The sequence below is a fragment of the Trichoderma camerunense genome, assembly GCF_050948025.1.
Source record: "Trichoderma camerunense strain CBS 138272 chromosome Unknown V8C40scaffold_25, whole genome shotgun sequence".
NCBI lineage: Eukaryota > Fungi > Ascomycota > Sordariomycetes > Hypocreales > Hypocreaceae > Trichoderma > Trichoderma camerunense.
This window is the reverse complement of record NW_028145345.1, coordinates 322,841-348,913: the sequence shown is the minus strand read 5'-3', so window position 1 is coordinate 348,913 and position 26,073 is coordinate 322,841. Positions and strand designations below refer to the sequence as shown.

The 26,073-nt window shown below is 49.6% G+C and overlaps 5 protein-coding genes across 5 annotated transcripts; 4 read left to right on the top strand and 1 right to left on the bottom strand.

The window, feature by feature from the left end:
- Window positions 1–376: 376 nt before the first annotated feature.
- Window positions 377–1,625, top strand: V8C40DRAFT_283865 (uncharacterized protein). Its single transcript, XM_083222050.1, has one exon. The coding sequence runs from the start codon at window positions 428–430 to the stop codon at window positions 1,490–1,492; it is 1,065 nt and encodes a 354-aa protein (XP_083067962.1). The 5' UTR covers window positions 377–427; the 3' UTR covers window positions 1,493–1,625.
- A 2,251-nt stretch (window positions 1,626–3,876) lies between these two features.
- On the top strand, window positions 3,877–6,911 carry V8C40DRAFT_125541 (heme peroxidase). Its single transcript, XM_083211000.1, has 7 exons — window positions 3,877–4,369; window positions 4,438–4,665; window positions 4,742–5,326; window positions 5,392–5,634; window positions 5,703–6,028; window positions 6,094–6,283; window positions 6,355–6,911. Exons 1-7 carry the CDS (start codon window positions 4,045–4,047, stop codon window positions 6,837–6,839), a joined length of 2,382 nt encoding a protein of 793 aa, XP_083067961.1. The 5' UTR covers window positions 3,877–4,044; the 3' UTR covers window positions 6,840–6,911.
- Window positions 6,912–9,908: 2,997 nt separating this feature from the next.
- On the bottom strand, window positions 9,909–12,396 carry V8C40DRAFT_257681 (HET domain-containing protein). The gene is made up of 2 exons (XM_083218547.1): window positions 11,977–12,396; window positions 9,909–11,827 (listed from the first exon to the last, which is right to left on the bottom strand). Exons 1-2 carry the CDS (start codon window positions 12,299–12,301, stop codon window positions 10,113–10,115), a joined length of 2,040 nt encoding a protein of 679 aa, XP_083067960.1. The 5' UTR covers window positions 12,302–12,396; the 3' UTR covers window positions 9,909–10,112.
- Window positions 12,397–13,966: 1,570 nt separating this feature from the next.
- On the top strand, window positions 13,967–18,748 carry V8C40DRAFT_283858 (ABC-2 type transporter-domain-containing protein; the record flags this gene model as incomplete). Its single annotated transcript, XM_083222049.1, has 5 exons — window positions 13,967–14,743; window positions 14,821–15,092; window positions 15,148–16,949; window positions 17,012–17,916; window positions 17,975–18,748. The coding sequence occupies 5 exons, from the start codon at window positions 13,967–13,969 to the stop codon at window positions 18,746–18,748; spliced, it is 4,530 nt and encodes a 1,509-aa protein (XP_083067959.1).
- A 4,729-nt stretch (window positions 18,749–23,477) lies between these two features.
- V8C40DRAFT_125512 (uncharacterized protein) lies at window positions 23,478–25,322 on the top strand. Its single transcript, XM_083210999.1, has 3 exons — window positions 23,478–23,934; window positions 24,008–24,516; window positions 24,609–25,322. Exons 1-3 carry the CDS (start codon window positions 23,719–23,721, stop codon window positions 25,069–25,071), a joined length of 1,188 nt encoding a protein of 395 aa, XP_083067958.1. The 5' UTR covers window positions 23,478–23,718; the 3' UTR covers window positions 25,072–25,322.
- Window positions 25,323–26,073: the final 751 nt, after the last annotated feature.

Here is a 26,073-nt window from a genome sequence, read left to right as displayed (position 1 = left end):
ATTATAAAGTATAAGGCTTCTATTATATCTACTAGGTATATAAATCCACGGGAGCACCGTTCTTCGAAAATCCCAGATGCCCATCTTTCAACTTCTCCCAAACCAGCCATCTTTGAACTGCTACTCACTGTTTATCTACATCTACTTTACACATTGTTGTCAGTGGATATCATTTTACTCTCTATTTCAGTACAAGTACGTACTAGAATGAAGCATTCTACCTATGAGAACGATGAAAAAGTACTAATAATCTTCTTAGACAGGTCCTAAATCCCATTGTACTGCACCGCAACGCTTGCAATCTATATTTGTCTATTCTATTCTCGATATCCAGTCAGTGCTTCTCATGTGATTGTTTAATTACTAGTGTTTCTCTCCCGTCATAAACTTGTTTTGTACTAACGACGCCTATAGAATACATCTGACAATGTCTAACGATACTTCCATCTCGACCAAAGATGGTACCGAGGGTCATCTTGATACCTCTTTTCCATTCATTCGACTTCCTCCCGAACTCAGAATCAAGATTCAAGAAGCCACCATTCGAGATTTCCAGAGAGGTGCCCACTTCTTTGCAATTTCCAAGGGCCCCAGAAGAAATGGCCGCATTGTCGGTCACTCTACTCTCGATATCGAGGATGTCTATGGGTTCGATCTTACGGCACCCAAATCCCAAGCTAGCCCGAGTTCCGCTCAAGATTGGTTTGTGGGTAACCCATCGGCATATGTCAGAGATGTCGCTCTCTGGACAATGTGCTGGGAATCTCGCGACATCATCACTAAACGATATAAACGACTTGGTGAACATTTGAATCTGACCTCGGGATCAATAAGGACCAGCCAATTTGTTTCTTGCCAGTTCAAACGGGATATGGAAGAATGTCAGTTCAAGGTCTCACCAGCGCAAGATCTCTTTTGCATACAACTAGACCGGGCTCGGGATCCATGTAAATGGTACATAATACCCTTTTATAGGCTCCCGGGGCATTTGAGTGTAACACAACTCACGAATACGGCGATAGAATACGATACAAATTGGTTGATCCCATGGGAAACTGGTAGTGTCGTGCCATACTTGGAGAACAGCCCCCGGGGGTGTTTCATCCGGACTCTCTGGGCAATGGCAGAGGGGAAGATGCCCCCTGGTTGCCAATTTTGGATCATCGACCGTAACATTCAGAGGAGAGACAAGCCATGGCCCAACTTCATGCATTCCGAGGACGACACTGCCGACGAACAAGAGAAGCCAAAGCCATTGGTATTCCAGGGCCTTAACAAGCGATACGTCGAGGTGCGAGACATGGATGAGTGCGATTGGGACGCCTCGAGACAAAACACAGTGTTCCATTTCCTCCACTGGCTCCAGATTAAGGCAGGTTTTAATGCTGGCTGGATGATGAGGAATCGCGGCCGGTTTGAGCGGAACAGACCGCCGCTTCAACACCGTGATTTGGATGAGATGGTCAAGGTTCTGTGCGAGGAGGAGTTATAGTGGCTTCTCAAGTATATGGGCTTCACTTCTTCCTGGTTATTCGTGTTTCTTGTTTTGCACTTCTTTTCCGTTTAGATCGGCATCTTGGCTTTCTTTATCGTGGTCAAGGAATATGTGTTGGGGTTGAAATGGCATACCTGGGGTCAAATTCCGTTGTTCTTTCACTATTTTTGTATACTAAATTAATGAATCAATGATGAGAGAAATAGAAGTTGCATATTTGTTATCAAACATTGAGCTTGCAGTTGTGTATAGATGAAACCATGGGTTAATCCCCGTCTCTTTTATAGATATAGCGACAGAAGTGGATTGTCTACTACAATTTGTTAGTTGAACTATGAGCCATTAACATGACATTAATTTAACCTTATAGAATTTGGTTACTTTGGAACCGCCAGTATTTGTTCTTGGCCATGCCGTTGGGTGTCAGGCGTGGTGGAGTGTAATTTAAAGTATGCATCATCAAGGGTCATTTTGTATGGTGGTTATATGTCACAGTCCATACGAAGCGAAGTGCACCAGCGCAATCGAATCGACAACCTTATTTGCACCCACGCCGGTAGATCTCACCTCCTGTGGCCAATAACGTGTCGCATATGCTATCACATCACCATATCTAAGCGCCGCCGAGAGCTGCCAGAGCTGCATATAGGATTCAACCCCTATAGTGCTTCGTTGTCACCTCGGTGTTATATGGCTGATTTCTACATAAAGTTTCCGTAAACTGTTAATCTTTTCCTGCGTTGTTTTCGCTGTCACTTTGTGTGGTCTTGGCCTTACTCTTGGCTCTCTTTGTGTGCGGTAAGACTACAGCAAGTATATCTGGGTCTTCTCTTTTTCTTTTCCCAATTGGATCCTTGTACATTTTCCCCTAACTCTTCAGTGCACCCGCAAACGTCGGAGATAAATCATGCTATTAGTCAATTAGCATCATCCGCAATTATCGTCCCAACACTTCCCCCCAAGCCCCCCAAAGGCCAATCAGTGGAGTCTATTTACATAACGGGTGCGGATCATGGTGCAATGGCTCTGCGGAGGCTTCGGCATTCATTTTCATTGATGCACAGAGTTCCAGTTCTTGGCTCAGTGGTAACTCCCGTGAATGTACTAACAAACAAAAGGCATGATATTGTCGGCTAGTCGGGCGAGCTAGCCGGCCGGCTTTCTTCACGATTCATGATGCCCGGTTGCACCACTATGAGCTGATCATCCATTCCGACGCCCGCAAACATGATCAGATGGAATCAACCGAGTCAATTGATGTCAAAGTCGACGTTTCTATCAAAGTACAAACACACAAGATGTTTGACTCGGAAGAGGCGAATGTAAGATGCATAACTCGGCGACGGTTTGCACAGATGACACCATAACGGATACCACGACAAATACCATTGTTCCTTTTCTATACCGCTAGTCAAGTTATACCTTCCAGCCCCCTTGTCCTCGGCACCTCACTGGGTCTTGATACTCGAATGGGAATCGTGCACGTTCCATTCTGGCGCAACTAGGATGTGATACACAGGTTAGCTTTCTTTCGGTTAAGCAACACCAAAGCTAAAAATAGGCGTCTCAATGCCGGCTGAGCAGAGGCCCTCTCTAACCCAATGCCACGAAAATTCGCGGTGCTGCGTGATTGAATGTAATCCGCGGGCTCTTATTGGGCCTGCGGCAGCTTGGTTCACCCGCCGGCGCGGGCAAACTTTCCGCGTGCTGGCATATAAGAGCGATGACTGGCACCGTAACATCGAGCCAAATATGCAGGGCTTGGATACCTGATCCTGGCTTGGGACCAGAAACAGTTGACAGGGTAGGTCAGAAAAAAAAAGAGGCGGCAAGGCAGCCAGCTTGGCCTCGCACAGCCAAAACCAGATGGGACAGGTGCGAGTATGTACGGAGCCGTGTAACTCTAGTCCATAGACAAGATAGTCTTGGTGCAAGGTAAGCAATGATAATCAGGGTAGCGGAGGAAAAGCCGAGCCCACTTGCCTCGTAGGGACACATCTCCGCCCTTAGTCTTTGTGAAAAGTCATCGTCCACGGCCGAAAATCTGGCAGATTCCGGCACTTAGCGGAGGTGGCGGAGTGACGGAGAACCGCTTTCCGTAGAGCCACGGAAACGGCGTGTTAGTTTGTAGCTGTGACGGTGCCAAAGGAACGGTTTAGGAAGGAGAATTCGGGTGAGATCGAGGGGGGATCTCTGCACGAGTTTGTCAATCTTCTAGCACCACGCAGGGTGGCCTGGCGTGTAATCTTACAGCCCAGGGTCGTGGGTGATGGTGTCACATCGAGCTGCATGATGCCAGGCACGGACGCCTTAAGCCCGCATGAGTCCAATGGGCCAGCAATCATGCCCTTGTCATGCGTTTGTATGGATACCTCGGCGAGGACACGGCGAGGGCAGAGACGGACGAGGGCATGGCATGGCAAGCAGAACAAGTGGGCAAGCAAGGAGAAGAGAAAAAAAATATATATGGACATGATCGGCACGACTAAACACAGTTCACTCAACCAGACCAACAATCTTGGCTGCTCTGCTTCTCCTCCATCTAGACAATGCCTCTCAAGAACATCTTGGCCATTGTCGGCGCTCTGCCGCTGGCCTCTGCCGCTGGCTGCCCTCACATCAACGGCAACAGCAACGTCCACGTTGCTCGCAGTGGCTTTCAACACCCCGAGTCCATCTTGGAGACGAGATTCAGCCCCGATGGCCCTGATTTCGGAACCTGCCCCCGCAAGAGCACTGTTGCTGGTGGCGGCACTCGAAGCAGGCAGTGGTGGCCTTGCGAGCTGAACTTGGCTGTTCTTCGCCAGTTCTCTGAGAAGTCCAACCCCTTTGGCTCTGACTTCGACTATGCTAGCGCCTTCTCTAAGATCGATGGTGAGTTTATTGCTCCTTTCAATGCTTAAACTTACTAGTTAGTGCTCATGCTGATATACGGACAACAGTCACCCAGCTGAAGAAGGACATCACCGCCGTCCAGACTACCTCTCAGGACTGGTGGCCCGCCGACTTTGGCAACTACGGTCCCTTCTTCATCCGTCTTGCTTGGCACAACGCTGGTACCTACCGCGCCGTTGATGGACGTGGAGGTGCCGGTCAGGGCCAGCAGCGTTTTGCTCCCCTCAACAGCTGGCCTGACAATGCCAACCTTGACAAGGCTCGCCGCCTGCTTTGTAAGTTGATCCCCAACGCTAAAGCCAGAAACGGCACGCAATGATCGAATTGAGCAATGGTATTGACCAGGTACAGGGCCCATCAAGCAAAAGTATGGCGCTGCTCTCTCCTGGGCTGATCTGTTTGTCTTCGCCGGTAACACTGCCATGGAGAACATGGGCTTCCCCACGTACGGCTTCGGCTTTGGACGTGTGGATACCTGGCAGTCCGACGAGGGCATCTACTGGGGTGGCGAGCAGGAGATGTTCCCTGAGGCTCTCAACAACGTGGTCCGTTACAACGGAAGCACTGACTTTACTACGCGTGCGGATGAACTCGAGAGCCCGCTTGGAGCCGTCAGCATGGGTCTCATCTACGTTGACCCCCGCGGACCCAACGGTACCCCTGACACCAAGGCCTCTGCCCTTGATATCCGTGAGACCTTTGGCCGCATGGGTATGGATGATGAAGAGACCGTTGCTCTGATTGCTGGTGGTCACGCCTTCGGCAAGACCCACGGTGCTGTTGCCGGATCTAACATCGGCCCCGAGCCCAACGCTGCTGGCATTGAGCTCCAGGGTCTTGGCTGGAAGAACAGCTTTGGCACTGGTAACGCTGATGATGCCTACACCAGTGGTCTCGAGGTCATCTGGTCTCGTACTCCCACCAAGTGGGCCAACGGTGAGTATTTTGCAGCATCCCTTCTGGTGATCGACAACTAGGACACACGCTAATGATTCTGGCAGAGTTCCTCTTCTCCCTGCTCAACAACAACTTCACCCTCACCAAGTCCCCCGATGGTGCTCCTCAGTGGGAGGCTCTCGATGCCAACGCCTCCTACCCCGACCCCTTCATCCCTGGCAAGTTCCGTCGCCCTACGATGCTTACCAGTGATCTTGGTCTCCGTGATGACCCCGTCTACAACAACATCTCCAAGACCTTCCTCAACGACTTTGACTACTTCACCGAGAAGTTCGGTCTTGCCTGGTGTAAGTGACTAACCTCCCTGTTGACTTATCTGGGGAAATGACAGGAGGCCTAACTGAGTTCGATATAGACAAGCTTCTCCACCGTGACATGGGCCCCATCTCCCGCTACCTTGGCCCTGAGATCCCCAAGCAGGCTCCTCTCATCTGGCAGGATCCTCTTCCCGCTCCCGCTTACACCACTCTGGCCGCCTCTGATATCTCATCCCTGAAGTCGCAGATTCTCGCTGCTCCCGGCCTCAACATCTCCAACCTTGTCACCACTGCTTGGGGATCTGCTTCCACCTTCCGTATCTCTGACAAGCGTGGTGGTGCCAATGGAGCTCGCATTGCTCTCCAGCCCCAGGTCTCTTTCGCCGCCAACAACCCCACTCGTCTGGCTGCTGTCATCAAGGCTGTAAGTGAAGATACTATTTCCATCGATGCTGAACAAGCAGTTTGCTAATACGATTTCACCTACAGCTCAAGGGAGTCCAGACCAAGTTCCAGTCCAGCGGCAAGAAGGTTTCTCTGGCTGATCTCATCGTTCTCGGTGGTGGTGCTGCCATTGAGAAGGCTGCCAAGGCTGCCGGGGTCACTGTCACCGTGCCTTTCACCCCTGGTCGTGTTGATGCCACCCAAGATCAGACCGATGTCTCCACTTTCGCTTTCCGTAAGTCTATCCTCTTCCGGTAATCATAGCGTTGCCTGCATGATTGGATGCTGACCATTTTTGTGCTATAGTCCAACCCCAGGCTGATGGTTTCCGTAACTTCGGTCACGGCACTGCTTCATCCCTTACTGAGGAGCTTCTGGTTGACAAGGCCGCTCTCCTGACCCTGAGCCCTCCTGAGCTGACTGTCCTCATTGGTGGTTTCCGTGCCCTCTCTGCCAACTTCGATGGCTCCTCCACCGGTATCCTCACCTCCCGCCCTGGCACACTCACCAACGACTTCTTCGTTAACCTGTTGGGCTCATACGCCACCTGGTCCGTCGTCAACGGCACCAACGAGGAGCTCTTCCAGAGCACCAACTCTGCCGGCAAGGTTCAGTGGACTGCTTCCCGTGCTGATCTCATCTTCGGCTCTCACCCCGAGCTCCGTGCCATCTCTGAGGTCTACGGTTCTTCCGATGGACAGAGCAAGTTTGTTACCGACTTCATTGCTGCTTGGTCCAAGGTCATGGACCTCGACCGCTATGATGTTACGGGACACTCTGGTCCTTACTAAATAATGTTCTTAACGCTTTCTCAATAATGTATATATAAGACAAATAGGGCATAGCTGCCACTAAGATACATGATTTAAATTCAAATTCTTCATCAATTACTTCTATGCTTCTTCTAACTTGTTGATTGTTGCTGTAATCCTCGGATAGCATCTGTCTACCACTTTTGTCCCAAACAGGGAGCAATCTCAACTTCCCACCACTGCTCCATGCTCCATGTAACGTCCCTCGGCACATACTAAGCCTCACTCATTGCCGGCCTGAAAGACAAACCCCGGCTCTTCACAGGTTAATTTGTCACTTGGTGGTATTTCTCCACTGGATCAACGCCCAGCGTTGTGGAATCACACACTGATTTTGCAGCCTAACGTTCTACGCACGTGCATTACACAGAAAAGGAGTAATTCTCCGTACTAATGCAACCCAATTCTCCTTTGTTTGCCCTCTCATTGGTCCATTATGACGACTTGTACGTAGTATAACCTACGGAGAGTTTTTCTCCTACATGAGACGGTGGGCCACACTATCTTGTATAGGCGATTTCCTGTCCCACGTTATGTAACCAACAACATGGGGTAGCACCAGAACCCTCCGCTCGGCAACACTTTGCGATGGAACTTTTATTCTTCCATGGAGATGAAACTCCGCCTCGGGGTTTACACAGGCTCAAAATAGTGTCATGCGGTCATACAGTACCGTGGTGTATCCATCGGCGGTTATACGTTTTTCCATTGGAAATTGGCACCAGAGGCGAATTCATGCCGCTTTCCGTGGTATGTTGTATCAGAACAACTGTCTTGCATACAATTTATCTCTTATATTAATTAAGCTGACTATGGGACTTTTTGTATGTGTTGTCTTACATACTTTGTCCTCACTACCTATCTCCGTTGTCCGAGACACCGACGACTGCTGTTATGCTGTGGAGCTGCCATAAGCCTCAAATTGCTACTCGGAGTTATTGCCTCTTATTGGAACAAGGTAGATTCATCGGGCTATTTCGACCAATGGAGCTCTGGACATTGAAAAACCACCGCAGTCATTCGAGATTCACCTTACTGAAATATCAGACCAAATTATGCCTAGTTCTATACCATTCAATAGGCTAATAATAGATCTTCAAGCACGACAAGATGCAGTCCCACCAAGGTGTGATTCGGACCGTTCCCGAAAAACGTTAAACAAGGATGATCGTGGAGAAGAATTGATATTGAACATTCTTACATCTCACCAAAATGTATGTAAGTACTCGCACATTGTGACCTAATTTACGCAGTTGCAAATCATCTTGCACTTCCACCTTGCAGCGTTTGGGGGCGGTCGGCCAGATGATGCTCCGTGAGCTCCAAAAGAAGCCTATAGCGCATGCGACAGACAGGGGCTAATTTCTGACAAGAACCACGGCCCTCCCCGTGATATTTCTAGCACATGGGGCCCTTCCCGAATATCTCTCCTAGGCGTTATACCGGCGGAATTAATAAACAACTAGCTCAACTAAGTAGGTATAACATTCCAAATAACGGTAGTTGCCTAAGCGTTTTGGTAACGGATAGTTGTATTTGCCCGCTATGCATAGCATCACTATATTTTTGACTTCATTTTGATTGTTGAATAAAATTAATAAAATTTACATGAAAAGAATAATAATCAAGACTGTTGCAGTTGGTATACTCTACTGGCTTATAGCAAATGAGCCGTATACGCATTACTGTTCCTCGCAAAAAGAAGTGTTGGTCAACTGCTCTTGCAACTCAGTGGATGGATAGCATAGGCCATGGGAAACCATGCAATAAACCTCATTTTACAATGGCTGAATATGTGGAGAAAAACTAGGTACGGTCCGCTACCCCATGGTCAACGCCCCAGGATCAATGCCCCGGGTTATCAAGACTATTGATTATTGTACAAGGGTCAAAATAAAGGAGTATCTATAACTGTACATGGTTATCGCTGAGCAACTTGAAGAATTGTAACCCCTTGCGAGTAAGCATAAGTGTAAGCAGTCCTATAGCAGATATGTGAAGATTTGCCGGGGATCTGCATGCAGAATGTTTCGCCAATCGCAATGGTTTCCATGCGAAGCCGTTCCATACCGCCCCATACGTAGCCGTCCCATGCGTATCCGTTCCATGCTTAGCCGTTCCATGTGTAGCCGTCGAGGTTGAAATCATGCATCGATATGTTCAAAGGTTTGCATAAGACGGCACTGAGGAGGCAGAGTATAATCGTATCAAAGAGTTATGAGTCTTATACAGAAGTATTCGGAATAAAGCTTCAATTTTTGGAACCTATAAGCTTCCTGAATCCTTCTTATGGCTCATAGGGTAGCAGTATGTAGTACTTTTATAGTCACAACCTAATTCAGGGTATCTGTATCTATCTGCTAGCCTTGTAATCCACTAATCGATAGTGAATGCCGATACTTTTTCTCATTCAATGTCTTCGTAAAACTCTAGTACTCGTTGCTATCAGCTATGTTAACGATAACTTGTAACGGCCACAGATATTCTCATAGGTTGGCCAGCTTTCCACCGAGCTGTTAGCGAAAAGTCCCGTTTAAACTTAACTGGAATAACTCTGTTGCAGCCTAATGGTTTGAACGTTATGTAGAGTTGGGAGTTCTTAGCCTACTTAACCTGTAGTTCTATAATGTGGATTCAATTGAGAGTGATTACTACCATCTTAAGGTACGGATCAGCAGTATTACATACTGAGTACATCTCTTTCTATTCGTGGCTTATTGCGTCAAACATTGGCATTTTCGAGCTTGATGCTCATATACAAGGGAGGACTATATCGGTCGTGAGGGGGCTGTCTGGGCCTGAGGTTTGCGAATCTTCTGCCCTTGCAATCTATTCATCGTCGTCACTTTCGTATTTAATTTTTTGCCATCAGGGTATCAATGAAAGATTGAACTAGAGTTTTCCATGCAAAAGGTTTAATAATTATAGAAGCAGGCTTTGTGTAGGAAGTCAAATGCGCGAATCTAGATATACGTTGTGAAAGTCATCTCAGTTGGCCGCTCTGGAAGTTTAAATTAATTGACTCAAGATTAACTAATCTGTTGAGACCGAATTACCTCATGTGGCTAACACTCTGTGAAATACTGAACATTCGTCAGTCGAAATTTTTGCAAGCGAATTCCATAAATGCAGTAGAATGGGCTCCGTATCATCAAATTGAAGGTGAACTCTTTCGCCAAGTCATTCATTACTGACCTCACCCCCACAGTTAACTAACGTGTGATGAACGTATCTCACACAAGTGACTATATGTTATATAATCTTCACTAATGTTTCGTCACTTAATCGCCCTTTGAACACGTCGAACCAGTAATCCTTCACTTTTGCAAGGACATTGGGCGGTCTGAACAGTTGTACCAGTCCCAATCGTTGCCATACCGCGCAACATCTTGTTTCATCATACCCGGCTTCCTTCAGTATAAGGAGCATCAATGATCCCGAGTCAAGCCTAGTGGAAATTATGAAGCATTTCACAATTGTGCCAGGGGCAACGTAGGCGTCTCCTGGTATTGACGAGTCGTAGTCTGCCCATACATTGCCCACCCGCCCTTGCATAATGTCCAGTTCAAATAAGTTAAAAGGCTTCCTCTCAATTGACGTCATTGCCCGTTTATACTGAATCGATGTTGGTATGAGATAGCCACGTAGTAGTAGATGGCCATCCTGAAGCTCGCCCGTTGGATCCGACTGGTAAGTAGAGCACTTCACCTCCTCAACTTCACATAAAGCAGTCGTACCCTTTCCTATATAGGGGAACTCAACGTGACCCCGTACTGCTCCCCATGACCACGTCGGAGCTCGCCATGTCTTAGGACGTTGTTGCCGTTCGATTTGCGTTGTGTAGCTACCAGCGGGGAGTCCTTTATGCCACGCAAGGTCGTCAATCAAAGACTTTGTCCACATTCCGGCAACATACTCGGATCCTGACGAAGATTGAAATCTTTTAGCAATACCAGATATCGCTGGGAAAAGATCGCTCTCAAACGTTAGATGAAGTCTTGTATAGTCTTCGACTATCATATGCCAGGCCTTGACTTGCTGAGTTCCATATAGTTTCCGCCAATTATCTTGATTGAAAACAGCTTTCGGGTTTAACATTCGGAGTGCATCCATTGTATGTATCATATCAACAGGGTCAACGGTGGCTGAGGAAGCATAATGTCCTGTGCACTGACAGGCAGATTCTTGTAGGCATTCCCATGAGAGCTCTTGTGGTCCAAAATGAAGTATTCTAGAAGATAATAGGCGCTCCTGGAATATCCATCCGCGGCTGAAGGTTGGAAGCGGAGACAGCTTATCAAACTTTTGATCCATATATCCAGGCAAGTGAGTCAATGATTTGCGAAAGCACACAGCGGATCCTTGACCTAGTGATGGAACAGGAATAATGCTAGGTTTCAGTTGTTCATCGACCTCACCAAACAAGCTGTCTCCTGAACCAAAAGACTTGGATGCGGAGATTACGAGGTATGCATTTTGGTAGACTGAAGCCATCTTGGCGGCCTCCTTCCTCCAGTCTTCTTTATCATCTTGGATAATGCAAAGGCTGTCAATCCACAACAGAGAGATGCCTAATCTCCGCACGTATTTTATTGTATCTTGAAACAAGGGAGGCAGTGTACTCCAGGAGATTCCCCTTTCGTGTGACGCAAGGTTGGCTGTCGTGGTACTTGAAGGTTTTGACGCGCCCCAGCAGTGGCTTAAGCAAACATACTTGGGTATCTCGACATCATTAGCGTCAAATGCTCTCAGTCGAATGTGATCGTTATCCGTAAAGCCAATATCGAGAATTCGCTGTGGTCGTGCCCCTGTTGAATCAGAGTTCTTCTGGTGGCACTCGTGGCTGTTGTCACAGTGTCTGAGCTTCTCTAACACCCATTCAAGGCTAGCTTCAGAGTCTGTCCTGCTGGGGAGGTTTAAAACGCCGATTGGAATGGTTGGAAATAAGCATTCAAATTCAGGGGTTTCTGGCGGAATAAGGTGTGTTAGCACTGATATGTAGCATGCCATGCAATTTGCTAAGAGCATTGCTAGAAGCCTAGGTGCACTCTATACACGCAGCAGCCCCTGACCCTTATATAATTGCATCAGCCCTTTACAGGGAATTAAATCTCACTAGGTCCTGGTGGAGCAAAAACAGATATTTCCAGCTTGAGTCTGAAGAGGTTTAAGTTGAGACTCTGGCCCGAAACTCCCATGCCCATGTCCATGCGGAGCCGCCCGACAGCGTCCTGAGACTGGGTATCCAGGAATACATCATCGCCAATGACACTCTTGATACCATCACTGAAGACTGAGCAAGAAAGGCAGCCAGATTCAGCGCCTTGAACCAGACTGTCAAGGCTCGAAAGGGCCGCAGTCGCTTTGCCGCGACTTGGCGGATGATGGCACGACGAGCATGGCCGGGATTCGGGTGCGGACTTGGGACCAGAGAGCGACATTTTCTAGTTTACACTCGATAAACTGAGTGTTGTCGCAACTTGTGTTGTAAGGATTCCCACCACAGAGCTGCGGATATCGTCATTGTGCAGGATCGGGGTCTCGGGCGATTCAAACTTAGGAGGGGTCAAGATCCCGGACCCGATGCTTCGCCGCAATTCAGCCCCCGCCTGGTAGGGCTAAACCGGCGAGTCCGGCTAGCATTAGAGGCGCCACACGGATCTGGTTTGTGTTGCTGAGATGCAAATGAAATGCAAGTGCCGGTTGAAACAAGAGTAGATTGTCGTCATGTGTGTTGTGAAGAGTTGTGAGCTCGTAGAAAGTTGCAAATGTCAATGTAGCCATACCGAACTGCCCATGGGTTCATGTAAATCTTCTGTATTTGATTCCAGCACGATCATGCGAATGGCTTCCAAACCCCACCAGTTCGTGGCTTTGCAACTATTCTCACAAGGAAATACTGGCTCATTGTGCGCTCGTAAACAGAAACGCCATACCGAGACGCCATTTTCGCCACAATGGTACATGTACTGAGGCACAGCAGGCGAGTAGTACCGCGGCCCAGAGATCAGATGCGCCTTCGGTACTTGGACAATCTACTCCATTGTTCGGCCGAGATACCGACCCCTGAGACCGTTTGCATGTGCAATGCCAAGCACGAGCTGGGATCTGGATCACTTCATTCCAAGATGGTCCGCGCGGCAAAGGGCACTTCGTCAAGGCACTCGTACAAACACAATTACAGAGTTGGAATGGAGACCGGCGGCTAACAGGGGTCCACACACGCCGGAAGCATCGACAGCGCGATGAGGCCCAAACTCAATCTCAAGAGACCAATCCAAGTGTCTGGGCTGGGAGCTGAACATCAAACAGAGTCAGCGCCGCTCATCACTATCCGGAAGCCACACGGGCTGCATCTCTGGAAATCGCCTAGCTAGAGATTCTCCCCAGTGTATCCTACGAGGAGAAAAGTTGAGAAATTCAGCTGAGGCTCTAGTTTAACTGATTGCCCGAGAATCATGTGAAGCCCGCCGTCAATGCACGCGTCTGTCATCGAGAGACACTAGCCAAGCATTGGCTTTGAGACTCCGCCATCTTGTAAAATCCACAATGACGATGGTCGTAGATTTTTTTTTCCGCATGTACGGCGCACAGAACTCCGTACGCTCTGCTGAGCTTTCCAAAGCTGCGGATGAGGCAAACGGAGTGCCATGTCACCCCTGCTCCGGTCCCACGGAGGGCATGACGGAATAAACACTGGTGAACCTCCGTGGTGCCCGGGAATTCGCCGGGCGTGCCATGGCGGGTTCTGTAAAACCCGCCAACCCGACAGTCAATGACAATTTGCTGTCACTCGTTGAACTGATGTGCATTACCATTGGCATTGGGTTTTCCATCTGTTTCCAAATGCGCACGGTATGAAAGCACCGCCTTGAGACAGCCAAGCTCTCGACTCCATACAAGGTTTTAGCTAGCTGCCGGCCCTAGGCATGGCCTGCGACTCCGCGAACCCGGGTCCGGACTACGCCAAGATGGCACCGGTTTAAGGTATAGATGGTATGTCATCGACCGACTATGACTACTTATACAAACTCTCGTCTCCTTAAGTTTGGCGTTTTCTCCCTTGGTAGCTTCATGGTCCATGGCTAGTCATTCTTCAAGCGACAATGGCTCATCACGAAGATGGAAAGGAAGTTGTCGAGGAGGGCTTCGACATCTCGACACATCGCCCGTTTTCTACCGTCATGGAAGATGATGAAGGGAGTAAATCACCAATAGAGAGAGACCCACGCGAAACACACTCGAGAGATTCCGACAATGACGCCAGCACTTTCCCCTCGGCTCTGAGTCGCTCCAACACATACGACGAAGAATCGATGGAGCAAGAGGACAAGACCGAGCTCAAACGAATCGCTACTGCACTTTCTCGCCGACAGTCCCAAGTTGCAGCACCTGTTCGTCGCCAATCAACGGGTCTTGGCACTGTTGACGAGTGCGATGCCACTCTCGACCCTGACCGTCGCGAATTTGATCTCTCGAAATGGTTACTTCGATTCATCCGCGAACTCAACGAAAAGGGCCTCGCAGACCGTCAAATAGGCGTTTCATTTCGAAACCTCGACGTTTTTGGCTCCGGTAGTGCAATTCAGCTTCAAAATACAGTGGGCTCTGTTCTCACCGCGCCACTGAGGCTTGGAGAGTTCTTCAGTTTCGGCAAAAAGGAGCCAAAGCATATTCTTCACAACTTCAATGGACTTGTCAAGAGCGGAGAGCTTTTAGTTGTACTGGGACGCCCAGGTTCTGGCTGCAGCACGCTCCTGAAATCTATTTGTGGAGAGTTACATGGTCTGAACATTGGAGAGAAGTCGGCCATTAGCTACAACGGCATCCCGCAAAAGCAGATGAAGAAGGAATTCAGAGGTGAAGCAATTTACAATCAAGAGGTAGGTCCCGCATCCAGCATCAAAGCCGTTTTCCCGCATGAAAATTCCTTATAACTAGTTGCTAATTTAAACCCCAGGTCGACAGACACTTTCCTCACCTTACTGTTGGGCAGACCCTTGAATTCGCCGCCTCAGTTCGAACGCCATCCCACCGAGCCCATAACATGCCTCGCGCTGAATACTGTCGCTATATCGCCAAAGTAGTCATGGCGGCATTTGGCCTCTCGCACACCTACAATACCAAAGTTGGCGATGACTTCATTCGCGGCGTATCTGGAGGTGAAAGAAAGCGCGTCAGTATTGCAGAGATGGTTCTGGCTGGATCACCATTTTCGGCTTGGGATAACAGGTTTGTCCAAAATTACTTGTCTATTCAGCGATTGGTTATCTAACTGGATTTGCAGCACTCGAGGTCTCGACTCAGCAACAGCGTTCAAATTCGTCAAAGCACTTCGAAATGCGGCCGACCTGGGCAATCTTGCCAACGCCGTTGCCATTTACCAGGCCAGTCAAGCCATCTACGATCTTTTCGACAAAGCGACCGTATTATACGACGGCCGTCAGATCTACTTTGGACCAGCGAGTAAAGCAAAGGCCTATTTCGAGAGACAGGGCTGGTACTGCCCCCCACGCCAAACCACTGGCGATTTCTTGACCTCTGTTACCAATCCGGTGGAGCGTCAAGCTCGTCAAGGAATGGAGATGAAAGTACCCCGAACTCCAGAAGACTTTGAGAGGCTTTGGCTAGAATCTCCCGAGTTCCGCGCTCTGCAGAAAGATCTCGATCGGTACGAAGAACAATTTGGCGGCGAGCGCCAAGGCGAGAGTCTTGCGCATTTCCGCCAACAGAAGAATTTAAGGCAGGCTAAGAGAATGCGACCCAAGTCGCCATACATCATCAGCATCCCAATGCAAGTCAAGTTCAATACCAAACGAGCCTATCAGCGCATATGGAATGATATCTACGCAACAATGGCATCCACCGTGGTTCAAATCGTCATGGCTCTCATCATCGGCTCCATATTCTTCGACACTCCTAATAATACAGACGGATTCTACGCCAAAGGTTCAGTTTTGTTTGTGGCTATCTTGCTCAATGCATTGACCGCGATATCGGAAATCAATAGTTTGTATGCACAGCGACCAATTGTTGAAAAACATGCCTCGTACGCATTTTACCATCCGGCTACTGAAGCAGCTGCGGGTATCGCTGCCGATATCCCCATCAAGTTCATCACTGCCTCGGTCTTCAACATCATCCTCTACTTCATGTCTGGCTTGAGGAGAACGCCGTCGCAGTTCTTCATCTACTATCTTATTGGTTATGTCTCCATATTCGTCATGAGTGCCATTTTCAGAACGATGGCTGCAATCACCAGAACGGTTTCTCAGGCCATGTCGCTTGCTGGAATCTTAGTCCTGGCGCTTGTCATTTATACGGGATTTACGATTACAGTACCAACAATGCATCCTTGGTTCAGCTGGATTAGATGGATCAACCCCATTTACTACGCCTTTGAAATTCTGGTCGCGAACGAATTCCATGGTCAGGATTTCCCTTGCGGTAGTAGTTTTGTGCCGCCGTATAACCCGACTGTCGGCGATTCTTTCATCTGCCCCGTTGCAGGCGCTGTTGCGGGTAGCACTACCGTCAGTGGCGATGCTTTTATTGCGACCAACTACGAGTATTATTATTCTCACGTGTGGCGTAATTTTGGTATTTTGATGGGCTTTCTCTTCTTCTTCATGGCAGTGTATTTTATTGCTACGGAATTGAACTCGTCAACTTCAAGTACCGCCGAGGCCCTTGTTTTCCGGAGAGGCCATGTCCCTGCACACATTATGAAGGGTGAAAGCGGTCCTACTAGAACAGATGATGGGGTCGATGAGAAAGGTCTCCATGTCGTCAATACCAACGCCAATATTAACGGACTGGAGCCTCAGACGGACCTTTTCACATGGAGAAATGTTGTTTACGATATCAAGATTAAGAGCGAGGATCGCAGACTTTTGGACCATGTCTCGGGCTGGGTCAAGCCAGGCACATTGACCGCACTCATGGGTGTTAGTGGTGCGGGAAAGACGACCCTCCTCGATGTGCTCGCTCAGCGAACTACCATGGGCGTCATCACCGGTGATATGCTTGTCAATGGCAGGCCACGAGATCTTAGCTTCCAGAGGAAAACGGGCTACGTCCAACAACAGGGTAAGTCTACAAGAGAAGAAAGCTACTTTTATCTGTTAATTGAGTACTAAACGGAAAATTAGATCTGCATCTCGAAACCGCTACAGTCCGCGAGAGCTTGCGATTCAGCGCCATGCTACGCCAGCCTAAATCTGTCCCCAAGGCTGAGAAATACGCGTTTGTTGAAGAAGTCATCAAGATGCTCAACATGGAGGAGTTTGCCAATGCCGTCGTCGGTGTTCCGGGTGAAGGTCTCAACGTTGAACAGCGAAAGCTCCTCACTATCGGAGTAGAACTCGCAGCCAAGCCGAAGTTACTGCTCTTCCTCGACGAACCTACCAGTGGTCTCGACTCACAGAGTTCGTGGGCCATTTGCTCGTTCCTTCGCAAGCTTGCCGATTCTGGTCAAGCGATTCTCTGTACTGTTCATCAGCCCAGCGCCATTCTCTTCCAGACCTTTGATCGCTTGCTTTTCCTAGCCAAAGGCGGAAAGACGGTGTACTTTGGTAACATCGGCGACAATTCCCATACCCTTTTGAATTACTTTGAGGAGCACGGAGCTCGCAAATGCGGCGATGAAGAGAACCCAGCCGAGTACATGCTCGAAATTGTAAACAACGGAGTTAATGACAAGGGTGAAGATTGGCCCTCAGTATGGAAGTCTAGTTCTGAGTTTGAGGCAGTCCAAACAGAACTTGATCGCCTCCATGAAGAGAAGCTAGCCGAGGGTTCGCATGTTGAAGATGCGTCCTCTCAATCCGAGTTCGCCACACCTTTCGCAACTCAGCTTTGGGAAGTCACGTACCGAATCTTTCAACAGTATTGGCGTTTGCCCAGCTACATTTTCGCCAAGTTTTTGCTCGGTATTGCTGCAGGACTGTTCATTGGATTCTCGTTTTTCAACGCCAATTCCTCGTTGGCGGGAATGCAAAATGTGATTTTCTCCGTCTTCATGGTTACCACCATATTTTCCACCATTGTGCAGCAGGTAAGATGGCTCTCGTCTAGTATATGAGTTCAAGTATAAGCTAACGATATACCTTCAGATTCAACCACTCTTTGTCACCCAGAGATCGCTATACGAGGTCCGCGAGCGCCCAAGCAAAGCCTACTCGTGGAAGGCTTTCATCCTCGCAAACGTATTCGTCGAGATTCCGTATCAGATCATCATGGGCATCCTGGTCTTCGCCTGCTTCTACTACCCTGTCGTCGGCATCCAGAGTTCCATCCGGCAGATTCTAGTCCTCTTGTACATCATGCAGCTCTTCATCTTCGCAAGCTCGTTCGCTCACATGATTATCGTGGCTATGCCGGATGCGCAGACAGCCTCCGCCATTGTAACCTTCCTGGTCTTGATGAGCACACTCTTCAACGGAGTTTTGCAGGTGCCTAGTGCGCTCCCGGGGTTCTGGCTATTTATGTGGCGTGTCTCAGTCTTTACCTACTGGGTTGCGGGTATAGTTGCAACGGAGCTCCACGGGCGACAAATTATTTGTTCCCAGAGCGAGTTGTCCATCTTCAACCCACCCTCCGGCCAGACTTGCGGCGAATACCTGGCACCGTTCCTCCAGCAGGCACCAGGACAACTTCAGAATCCTTCGTCCACATCTAATTGCGCATACTGCCAGCTCAGCAATGCAGACCAATATCTTGCCGGGTCAGAGATCTTCTGGAGTGACAGATGGCGCAACTACGGTATTGTTTGGGCGTATATTGTCTTCAACATCTTCACGGCCATTACCCTGTACTATCTCTTCCGGGTGAAGAAATGGAACAACCTCCACTTCCGACTTCCGTGGAAGAAGGCCTCAAAGCAGTGAATGTGAGAGGAACACCAGAATGGGCTCGAGTAGCCGTGTTCTAAATTCCCATTGGCTATTTTCTTGTTTATCGTCGTATGTTTAGCATCCGAAGTTGGGCATCTTTGAATTTTCTTTCGTATAGGCGCTGTATCTCGGTTACACGGTAGTACTAATCCGGGGAGCGTCGGTTCCATTTTCTCACAAGTAGATTTTTCATAGTCCTTTTTAGAATAATTCGAGTCGTTAGTGCTCCGCATTTATCGTATCTACCACGATGCTCGTATCGGCTCTGCTGCTCCCGCCAAGCAGCTATTGATGAACTACTCGTTTTCTATCTAGCGTAACAGCATGTGAAATTAACAATACTTAGGCCTTATGTGGAATAGGTAATGCAACCTTCCACGGAGCTGCTAATGTGAAGAGAAGAGATTCCCCGAGAGATGTTGAGAGGTATGAAGAGATGGGTTGCTACCGTGCTCGGCATCGTGGGATCCGGATGGACGTCTGTCACTCAGGATTTAGAGATGGGTGGGAGGTTTGGATTATTATCACAAAACCTGGGGTTTCAGAATAAGCTTTGTCACAAAGAGAAATGCAAATGAAATGCCAAAAACAAATGCCGGACAGCGAGGGCCGCGGCATGGCAGCTTCCGGCGGATTTCGCACGGCAGGGTCTTACCCAGGATGTGGTTGATATCTGCAGAGGGACATCCATGGGAGACCTTTCTACAGAGTAAGCGTTTAGCAATCAGATTGGACAAATAATATGTGCACCCAACATGCGTCGGACTTTTACTACGAGCTGCATGTCCAAAAAAGGGGGTTCACGCGAAACCTGCAGCTGTTCCTGCGGCTAAATGCTTAGCAAGCGGCAAAGGAGCATAACAATAATTTGTCGCAGATATTTGGTGAGGCAAGCCACGCGGAAGTTCTTTGCACCCGGGAAACTTATGGCACTTATTATGGCTTAGCATATTGATGCAGCTTCTCTTGGCATGCCTGTTATGGGTGTTGGCCTGCAAGTTTGCTTCCTTGTAAAGTTACTGGATATGGTAAACGCCAGCCACCTTGTCGCCAACAGTCGCTTCTGTCGGAGATTTGACCCTAGCGCCGAGAAGCGACGTTGGAATAATATCCAGTGATCGGGATGGATTATCCGAAGGATTGAAAGGAATGCTTGGGCATCGGAGAGCGTCTCCGAGGTGGTGGAGATGAAAGCGGCTGATGGTTAGTTGGTCAGAACTATTGTACTAGTAGATGAATAGTGCATCTTTTACGGAATTGATGCCGGCAGGTACAGCTTGGGGGCGGCTGATGAACTTGGCACGCAATCGATAAACAACATTGAATATGTAACAGACTGATCTTGGTGTTTTGGATACCGTATCAGCGTGTGGCTCTGCTGGCGTGAAGTTACCCCTTCTTGACTTAGGAGAAGTGCTAAGAAGACGCCGGATGGTCAGTTAGTGCCTGGCTACGCAGTTCAATATCCTTTTTGCACAAGGGCGTAGGCTAGCTTGTCAGACGGAGAGAGGCGGATGGCGATGCTAGACACGACGTTCGATTTTCGGCTAATTTGACATTCCAAGGCACCTAGTGTTTGGCTGACTGTAACATCGCCACAGTGTTATTGAGAAGGGCATCATACTGTGGATTCATGCAAGTCGTAAGGGGAAGATTGAGAGATGATACTCGTCTTTTGAATCATGGATCAGGTTTTGGGGCCTTTATCAGCTGTCGAGATGAATGTGTGGAGAGAATGGGTTTCATATGCAGGACTGTTATTTCTCCACGAACTTGCACGTGGTGCTTGTACGAAGCGTCTAAGTCAAGGGCCCCGGGCAACTGTTTATTTGGCAGCACAACAGACAGGGGTCACTGAACGCTGCTCTGGCATGGCATGAAGCTGATCCGAGCGCCAGAAACACAGGCCCTGGGCATTTGGCACGAAGGATCTGGTTCAGTTGCTGATTCATACGAGCGTGTCCACAGTGGCATCAAACTCTTATCGCCAGTTCCAGTTCCAGTTCCAGTTCTGGGCCTTCGCTTCGGTTGCCGGGGCTGGACGTTGTAATGCAATGAAACGTGGCTGCATGAAGCTTGGAGGGAATATGAGATGGATGGGGGGATGGTGTTACTGTACGGAGTACGGAGTATGGGGAGAGAGGCATCGAAATCTCTAAGTTTGGTTCGTGGGCGATGCTGCACCAGAGTTGGATGATGGCTGAGACGGGGATGTACAACGCCCAGGTACCACCGAAACAAGCGTCTAAGCCGAATCTAGCTAGGGCCACCTGAGTGCTTTGCATCGGCCTAAAAGCGTCAGCGACGGACTCCTTCCTGCCAATCTACAGAGTTCCATCGTTCGGTTGCGCTTTCCGCCAAATGTTCTGTTTCGACGGATGACTAAGTCGCTCAGGTAGCGACGGTGGTTCTGTGGCTCATACAAGCGAGAGACGAGATTCGCAAACTTTCCCAACTCTTCTCAAGCGTCGCCGCCACGCCAAATGCAAAATGGCCCCAAAACCCACTGCCAAGTGCAAAGTGGACGCGCGAGTCGCAAGAGGCGCTACTAGGCAGGATCGGGGCTACTCTAGGCATCCTGATTTTCGCGTTTACGGGCTGATCATGCCGATGGACGGTCCGTCTGTCAGTGGCCCGGCCCTGCACAAATTGAGTGCAAAACTGACTCGTGTTCAGCTAGGTAGTTTGGAGGATTCGATGGCCATCGGCAGGGAAATGGGATACCGAGAGGCCTGACGAGTGTTTGTCTGCTCGTATTGCGCTGAACGCAAGCTACGGGCGTACTCACGACTCGACGGTTGGTTCGTGCGTGCTTGGCCTTGGTCTTGGCCCTGGACCTGCAGTTCTTGGAAACGGCACTTGGGCGATGGGGTTGCATTTGCAGTAGCACTGCTACTCTGCCATTCCAGCCGGAGAATAGTCCAGGGGCAGGCTGTCACCCACCATCTGGAGATTCTGATGCCACCTACAGTTCATGGCTGTGCCATCGGCAAACAACGCTGGCTGTCGATACAGTACAGTAAGCGGCCTCAGGGGATCAAATCAATAGTGCTTCTGTCAACGATTCAGCTTTGCCAGGGGGGTTGAGCTCGCCACTTATGAAGCTGTCATCATTTTCCAATAACCAGGGCCTGCTCCATGCATGCCTCTCTGCCTTGGAATCATAGCGCTTGAAGCTTCTGCACTTCCCCTGGTCGGATCATAGACGCGGCCGCGGATTTTGCTACGTGCGAAAGGGGAGGCAATCAAGCAGCTCGCAGTACATGTGGCAAGTACTCGTTCAGGTGCAAAGGGCGAGGTGTGGCGTGCGCTGGGCTGGACTTTTCTGAAATCCGATGGGTCCCAGGCTAACGGCTGCATGAACGGTAGTTTTTCTCTCATCAGTGGTTTTGTGACCTATCGCTGCGTAACAAGGGTGGCCCTTTATCGTGCAGGTGGCATGATGACATTTGACAGCATCCAGGCCGGCCAAGGGCATGAAGCATTCTGCCGCATTGATCAAGCATGAATTGAGGCATCAGATTCAAGCGAGAAGCGAGTGATTCAAGCGCAGAACATGAGACGATGTGTCACGAAAAAAAGGCTCAAGCTAATCGAGCCGCCGTTGATGATGCTCAGGGCCCACGAAGCAAAACTGACGGCGCTATCGACGGCTCGACAACCCGCGTCAAGTTCTAAACCGGCCTCCTTTCCGCGTCAATCAGCCATCCACAATGCCATATTGGGCTACGTGCTTGTCAAGCAAAAACATGCAGTCCCTGGTAGCCCCTCAATCATCAATCCTTGTTTGACGTGACGGGGACAAGATGGCCTGGAACGCTTGCCAGCAACCTCGTGCTTGACACGAACGTACGAGTACAGTACAGTATGCTTCGTATTGGCACTGACATTATCCCACCGGGCACACGCGGCTGTTTCGGGACCTTCCGCGCTGCATGCCTCGCGTCCAAATATTGATTGGCCGCGAGGCGAGCTATGGATAGGCACTGTTCTTGTCACTGTCGAGGGCTCGCTTAGGTTGGCCCTCAAGGTCAAAGTTCTTCGACATGACAAACCGATTCTCCGCATTAAAAAACTTGAGAAATCTTCAACGGAGTTGCCCACAAAAGTGGTCGACACGGGCCTGCTGAAGCGTCCGAAGCAACGCCTGTGATTAAGTGGCGCCGCTGGCTGACGTTGATTCGTTTTGAGATTTGAGAGGGGCCCTCGTTAGCCTATCGGCTCTCTTCGTGGCGTGTCCCAGCCAGCCGGGTTTGGTAATTCTGGTACCCCCTTGTGCGTGTTGGACACACTGTCTGCAACAACTCCCCACTGCTGGCGGTTTTACAGAACTAAGGTTGAGATGTGCCGGAACGAGTAAAGGCACACACCACAGTGCTTGGCCAGACCGAGTGAGCAAATGGGAGATTTCATTGTGGTGGGCACCAGAGTTTCCCCCCATCCCTCCCAGCACTTGTTCTCATGTGCGAGTAGCAAGCTGAGCTCGTCCGCCGGGTTTGGGCCGATGTGAGCGATGTCTATGGCCGTCCCATGTCGCAGCCACACCACCCCCCATCAGGTTTTCTGGAACCAAGCCCTTCCTTGGCCGAGCTTCTTTTCCCAGCATGATCCCGGCTCTAGCGGCGGCGCAGATGCTTTGACGCAGAGAATTTTGTGGGCAGCAAGGACGGACGGAGCCTCCCGGCACAAGCCATAGATTGAGTGCTCACCTACTCGTACAGTACTTGTACATGCAAGGCCCTCGCCACCCGCTGGATCGATCTCTTAAATATCAACAGTTTCTTTTCTTTTTCGGCAGTGCCGCTCCGTTGTGGATGACTGTTTATATGTAGGAGCTGTGCCTGTTGTATCACGCACAAGCCATACGGGAGGCCCGGGCGACGTTTCCTACGTCCAACAGCACAGCCCCCGTCCTCACTATCGACCAACAGCAGAAGTAGTCGTCTCTGCTCATATTTGGGACGATGGTCGACCCCCGTATTACGCAGGCAATCGCCAACGGCACGGTCCCGGATGGTATTACTGCTGAATACCTGAGCGAATCTCGCGATGGGCCGTCGATTATCGGCATCGTCTTCGTCACAGCGCTGACCTTTGTGGTCGTTTGCACGCGATTGATATCACGATCATGCATCGTGCGGCGCGTTGGCATTGATGATGCACTGGCTACCTTGTCATTAGTACGCCACCAACACGACTTCTTCTCATTCGCATTGCTCCTCTTGCTGACTTGCTTCATTTGTGCCCTGCTAGGCTCTGTTGATATGCTTTGTTGGATTAAGCATTGAACTGATCAACTTGGGGTCTGGGAGACACTTTGCCTTCATCGAATATATCATGGACGTCCCCACGGTCCTCCGGACGCAGGTGCTAGATTTCGTTGCGCACATCATCTACACGACAGCCCTGCTCCTATGTCGTGTATCGGGTCTCGCGTTCTACCAGAGAGTCTGTGGACAGCACAACAACTTCCAGCTCGCAATCAAGATTGTGTTTGGCATTCTGGTTGCCGGGTTTCTGCCTCAGATCTTCTTGCTCATCTTCCATTGCAAGCCGGTCACGGGCTACTGGCCGTACGGTTGGGAGCCCGTTGCTCCCCGGTATACTTGCCTGCAGTGGGGCGTGGTTTACAGTGTCAACTCTTCTGTCTCGCTTCTCTGCGACCTGCTCTTGTTTGGCATTCCAATTGCCATGTTGCGAACGTTGGAGATGTCTCGGAAGCGGAAGATCCAGTTGGCCGGGATTCTACTGCCCGGTGTTGCGTAAGTGTCGCCCATTCTATCGGCGAGTCGTCGAACCAAGGCTACCAGCTTTGGTGGTTGTGTAGCGTTTACTGACTAGTTGGTTTACACAGGGTCATTGCCATTTCGATTACTCGACTTGTCCTCGTCATCCTTGGCCAGTGGGAGAGTGACGAGTCTTGGTCATACGATCCCATGCTTGGCGTGGAAGCGTCTGAGATTGGAGCCACGCTGATTGCTCTGTCTGTGCCGGGAGCCAAGCCGCTTTTTGACAAGGTATTCTTCAAGAAGGACGATAGCCAGACAAGCGGTGCATCGCATTATGGCCGCAAGACCAACACTTTTCGGTCTCGAGGGACTGCTCTTAGCTCGCTGAGGCACCAGTCAGGCAGCCAGCACAGCATACTGGGAAGCCAGGAGGATGGAAACGAGGGCGGCAAATACGGCCCCGAGGCCGTGGCAACCACCGGCAGCAGGCGTGCCAACGATCAAGACGGCATCTACGTACAGATGGACTTTGAACTGAAAGAAGCTCGGCTCAATACGAATACGACTGCGAGCCTGGATAGCCGGTGAAAGAAGAAAGAAATAATAAAAATTGGGAGGAATTAGCGATTTTTGATTTACACTTTTCCTTTCTCTCATCTGCCCTTTGTTCGCGCTGTACATCTATTTCTTTTTTCCGAGTTACGATTTGCGATTCTTCTTGTTCCGATTTTTTTGTGTCACGGCTCATACACTTCTAATGTTTCATATATCAATTGCCCTGCAATCATGAATGAGAGTGCGAAAAAAAAAAGCACTAATTATGATGAGCTTGTTCGGCTTGGTGTGGGTTGGAGCCTCTGCCCGTTAGCTCTGTTTTTTTGCGCAAACCAAGCCAGCCAGTGTTGATACCCCCAAATTGGGCTGGTTCTCTGTTCTTATGTTTTTTATTCATAGATTTCTCAAATTTGGATAAAAAGACGAACTGATGGCAGAAATGAAATGAAATGGAAAACGAATTTCAACAACAGATGGTGCAGTTCCCCGCCTTGAAGACTGAAGGTGCTTTTATGAAGTGACGTGCGGCCTGCAATTATACGAAGTTTCGGCGAACTAAAGGGACAAAGGGGTCCTCAACCTGCATCTGACGATAATGACTAACGAAAAGAGTCCAAGTCTCCACGTGGGTCGAGTCAGTCGAGAATGCAAATGCACGAGGCCCTGCAGCTGCATGCAGAAGCTGGAGGGGAACAAAGGGGGACGTGGAGAAGAGAAGATTCCACGAGCATTCCGTGCCGACAGAAGAAGAGGTTGAAAGGACTAACAGACGCAAACTAGTCTGGATACGCACAAGCAGGACGCAGCAGATATGGATCATTGAGTTGTTTGTGTGAGTCTGACAAGGTGGAACGGCCAACCACAGGGCGTGCTCGGGAGCTGATGCCGTGGGATTTCGCCTGTCGATTTTCTTTTCTTTCTATTCCATCCTTCTTCCCTTCTTGTCTCTACAGTACAGCAGAACCCTGCATATTTGGGGGCTCCTTTTTCCCTTGCATGATGCATCGACTATTGATGCAGAGGCCCACCCGTCAA

Coding starts and splice junctions, on each gene's coding strand:
- V8C40DRAFT_283865 (XM_083222050.1), top strand. CDS start 428: ATGTCTAACGATACTTCCATCTCGACCAAAGATGGTACCGAGGGTCAT.
- V8C40DRAFT_125541 (XM_083211000.1), top strand. CDS start 4,045: ATGCCTCTCAAGAACATCTTGGCCATTGTCGGCGCTCTGCCGCTGGCC. Junction 4,666..4,741: donor CAAGGCTCGCCGCCTGCTTT/GTAAGTTGATCC, acceptor GACCAGGTACAG/GGCCCATCAAGCAAAAGTAT. Junction 5,635..5,702: donor GAAGTTCGGTCTTGCCTGGT/GTAAGTGACTAA, acceptor AGTTCGATATAG/ACAAGCTTCTCCACCGTGAC.
- V8C40DRAFT_257681 (XM_083218547.1), bottom strand. CDS start 12,301: ATGTCGCTCTCTGGTCCCAAGTCCGCACCCGAATCCCGGCCATGCTCG. Junction 11,828..11,976: donor TTTTGCTCCACCAGGACCTA/GTGAGATTTAAT, acceptor TTATTCCGCCAG/AAACCCCTGAATTTGAATGC.
- V8C40DRAFT_125512 (XM_083210999.1), top strand. CDS start 23,719: ATGGTCGACCCCCGTATTACGCAGGCAATCGCCAACGGCACGGTCCCG. Junction 23,935..24,007: donor CACTGGCTACCTTGTCATTA/GTACGCCACCAA, acceptor GTGCCCTGCTAG/GCTCTGTTGATATGCTTTGT. Junction 24,517..24,608: donor ATTCTACTGCCCGGTGTTGC/GTAAGTGTCGCC, acceptor TGGTTTACACAG/GGTCATTGCCATTTCGATTA.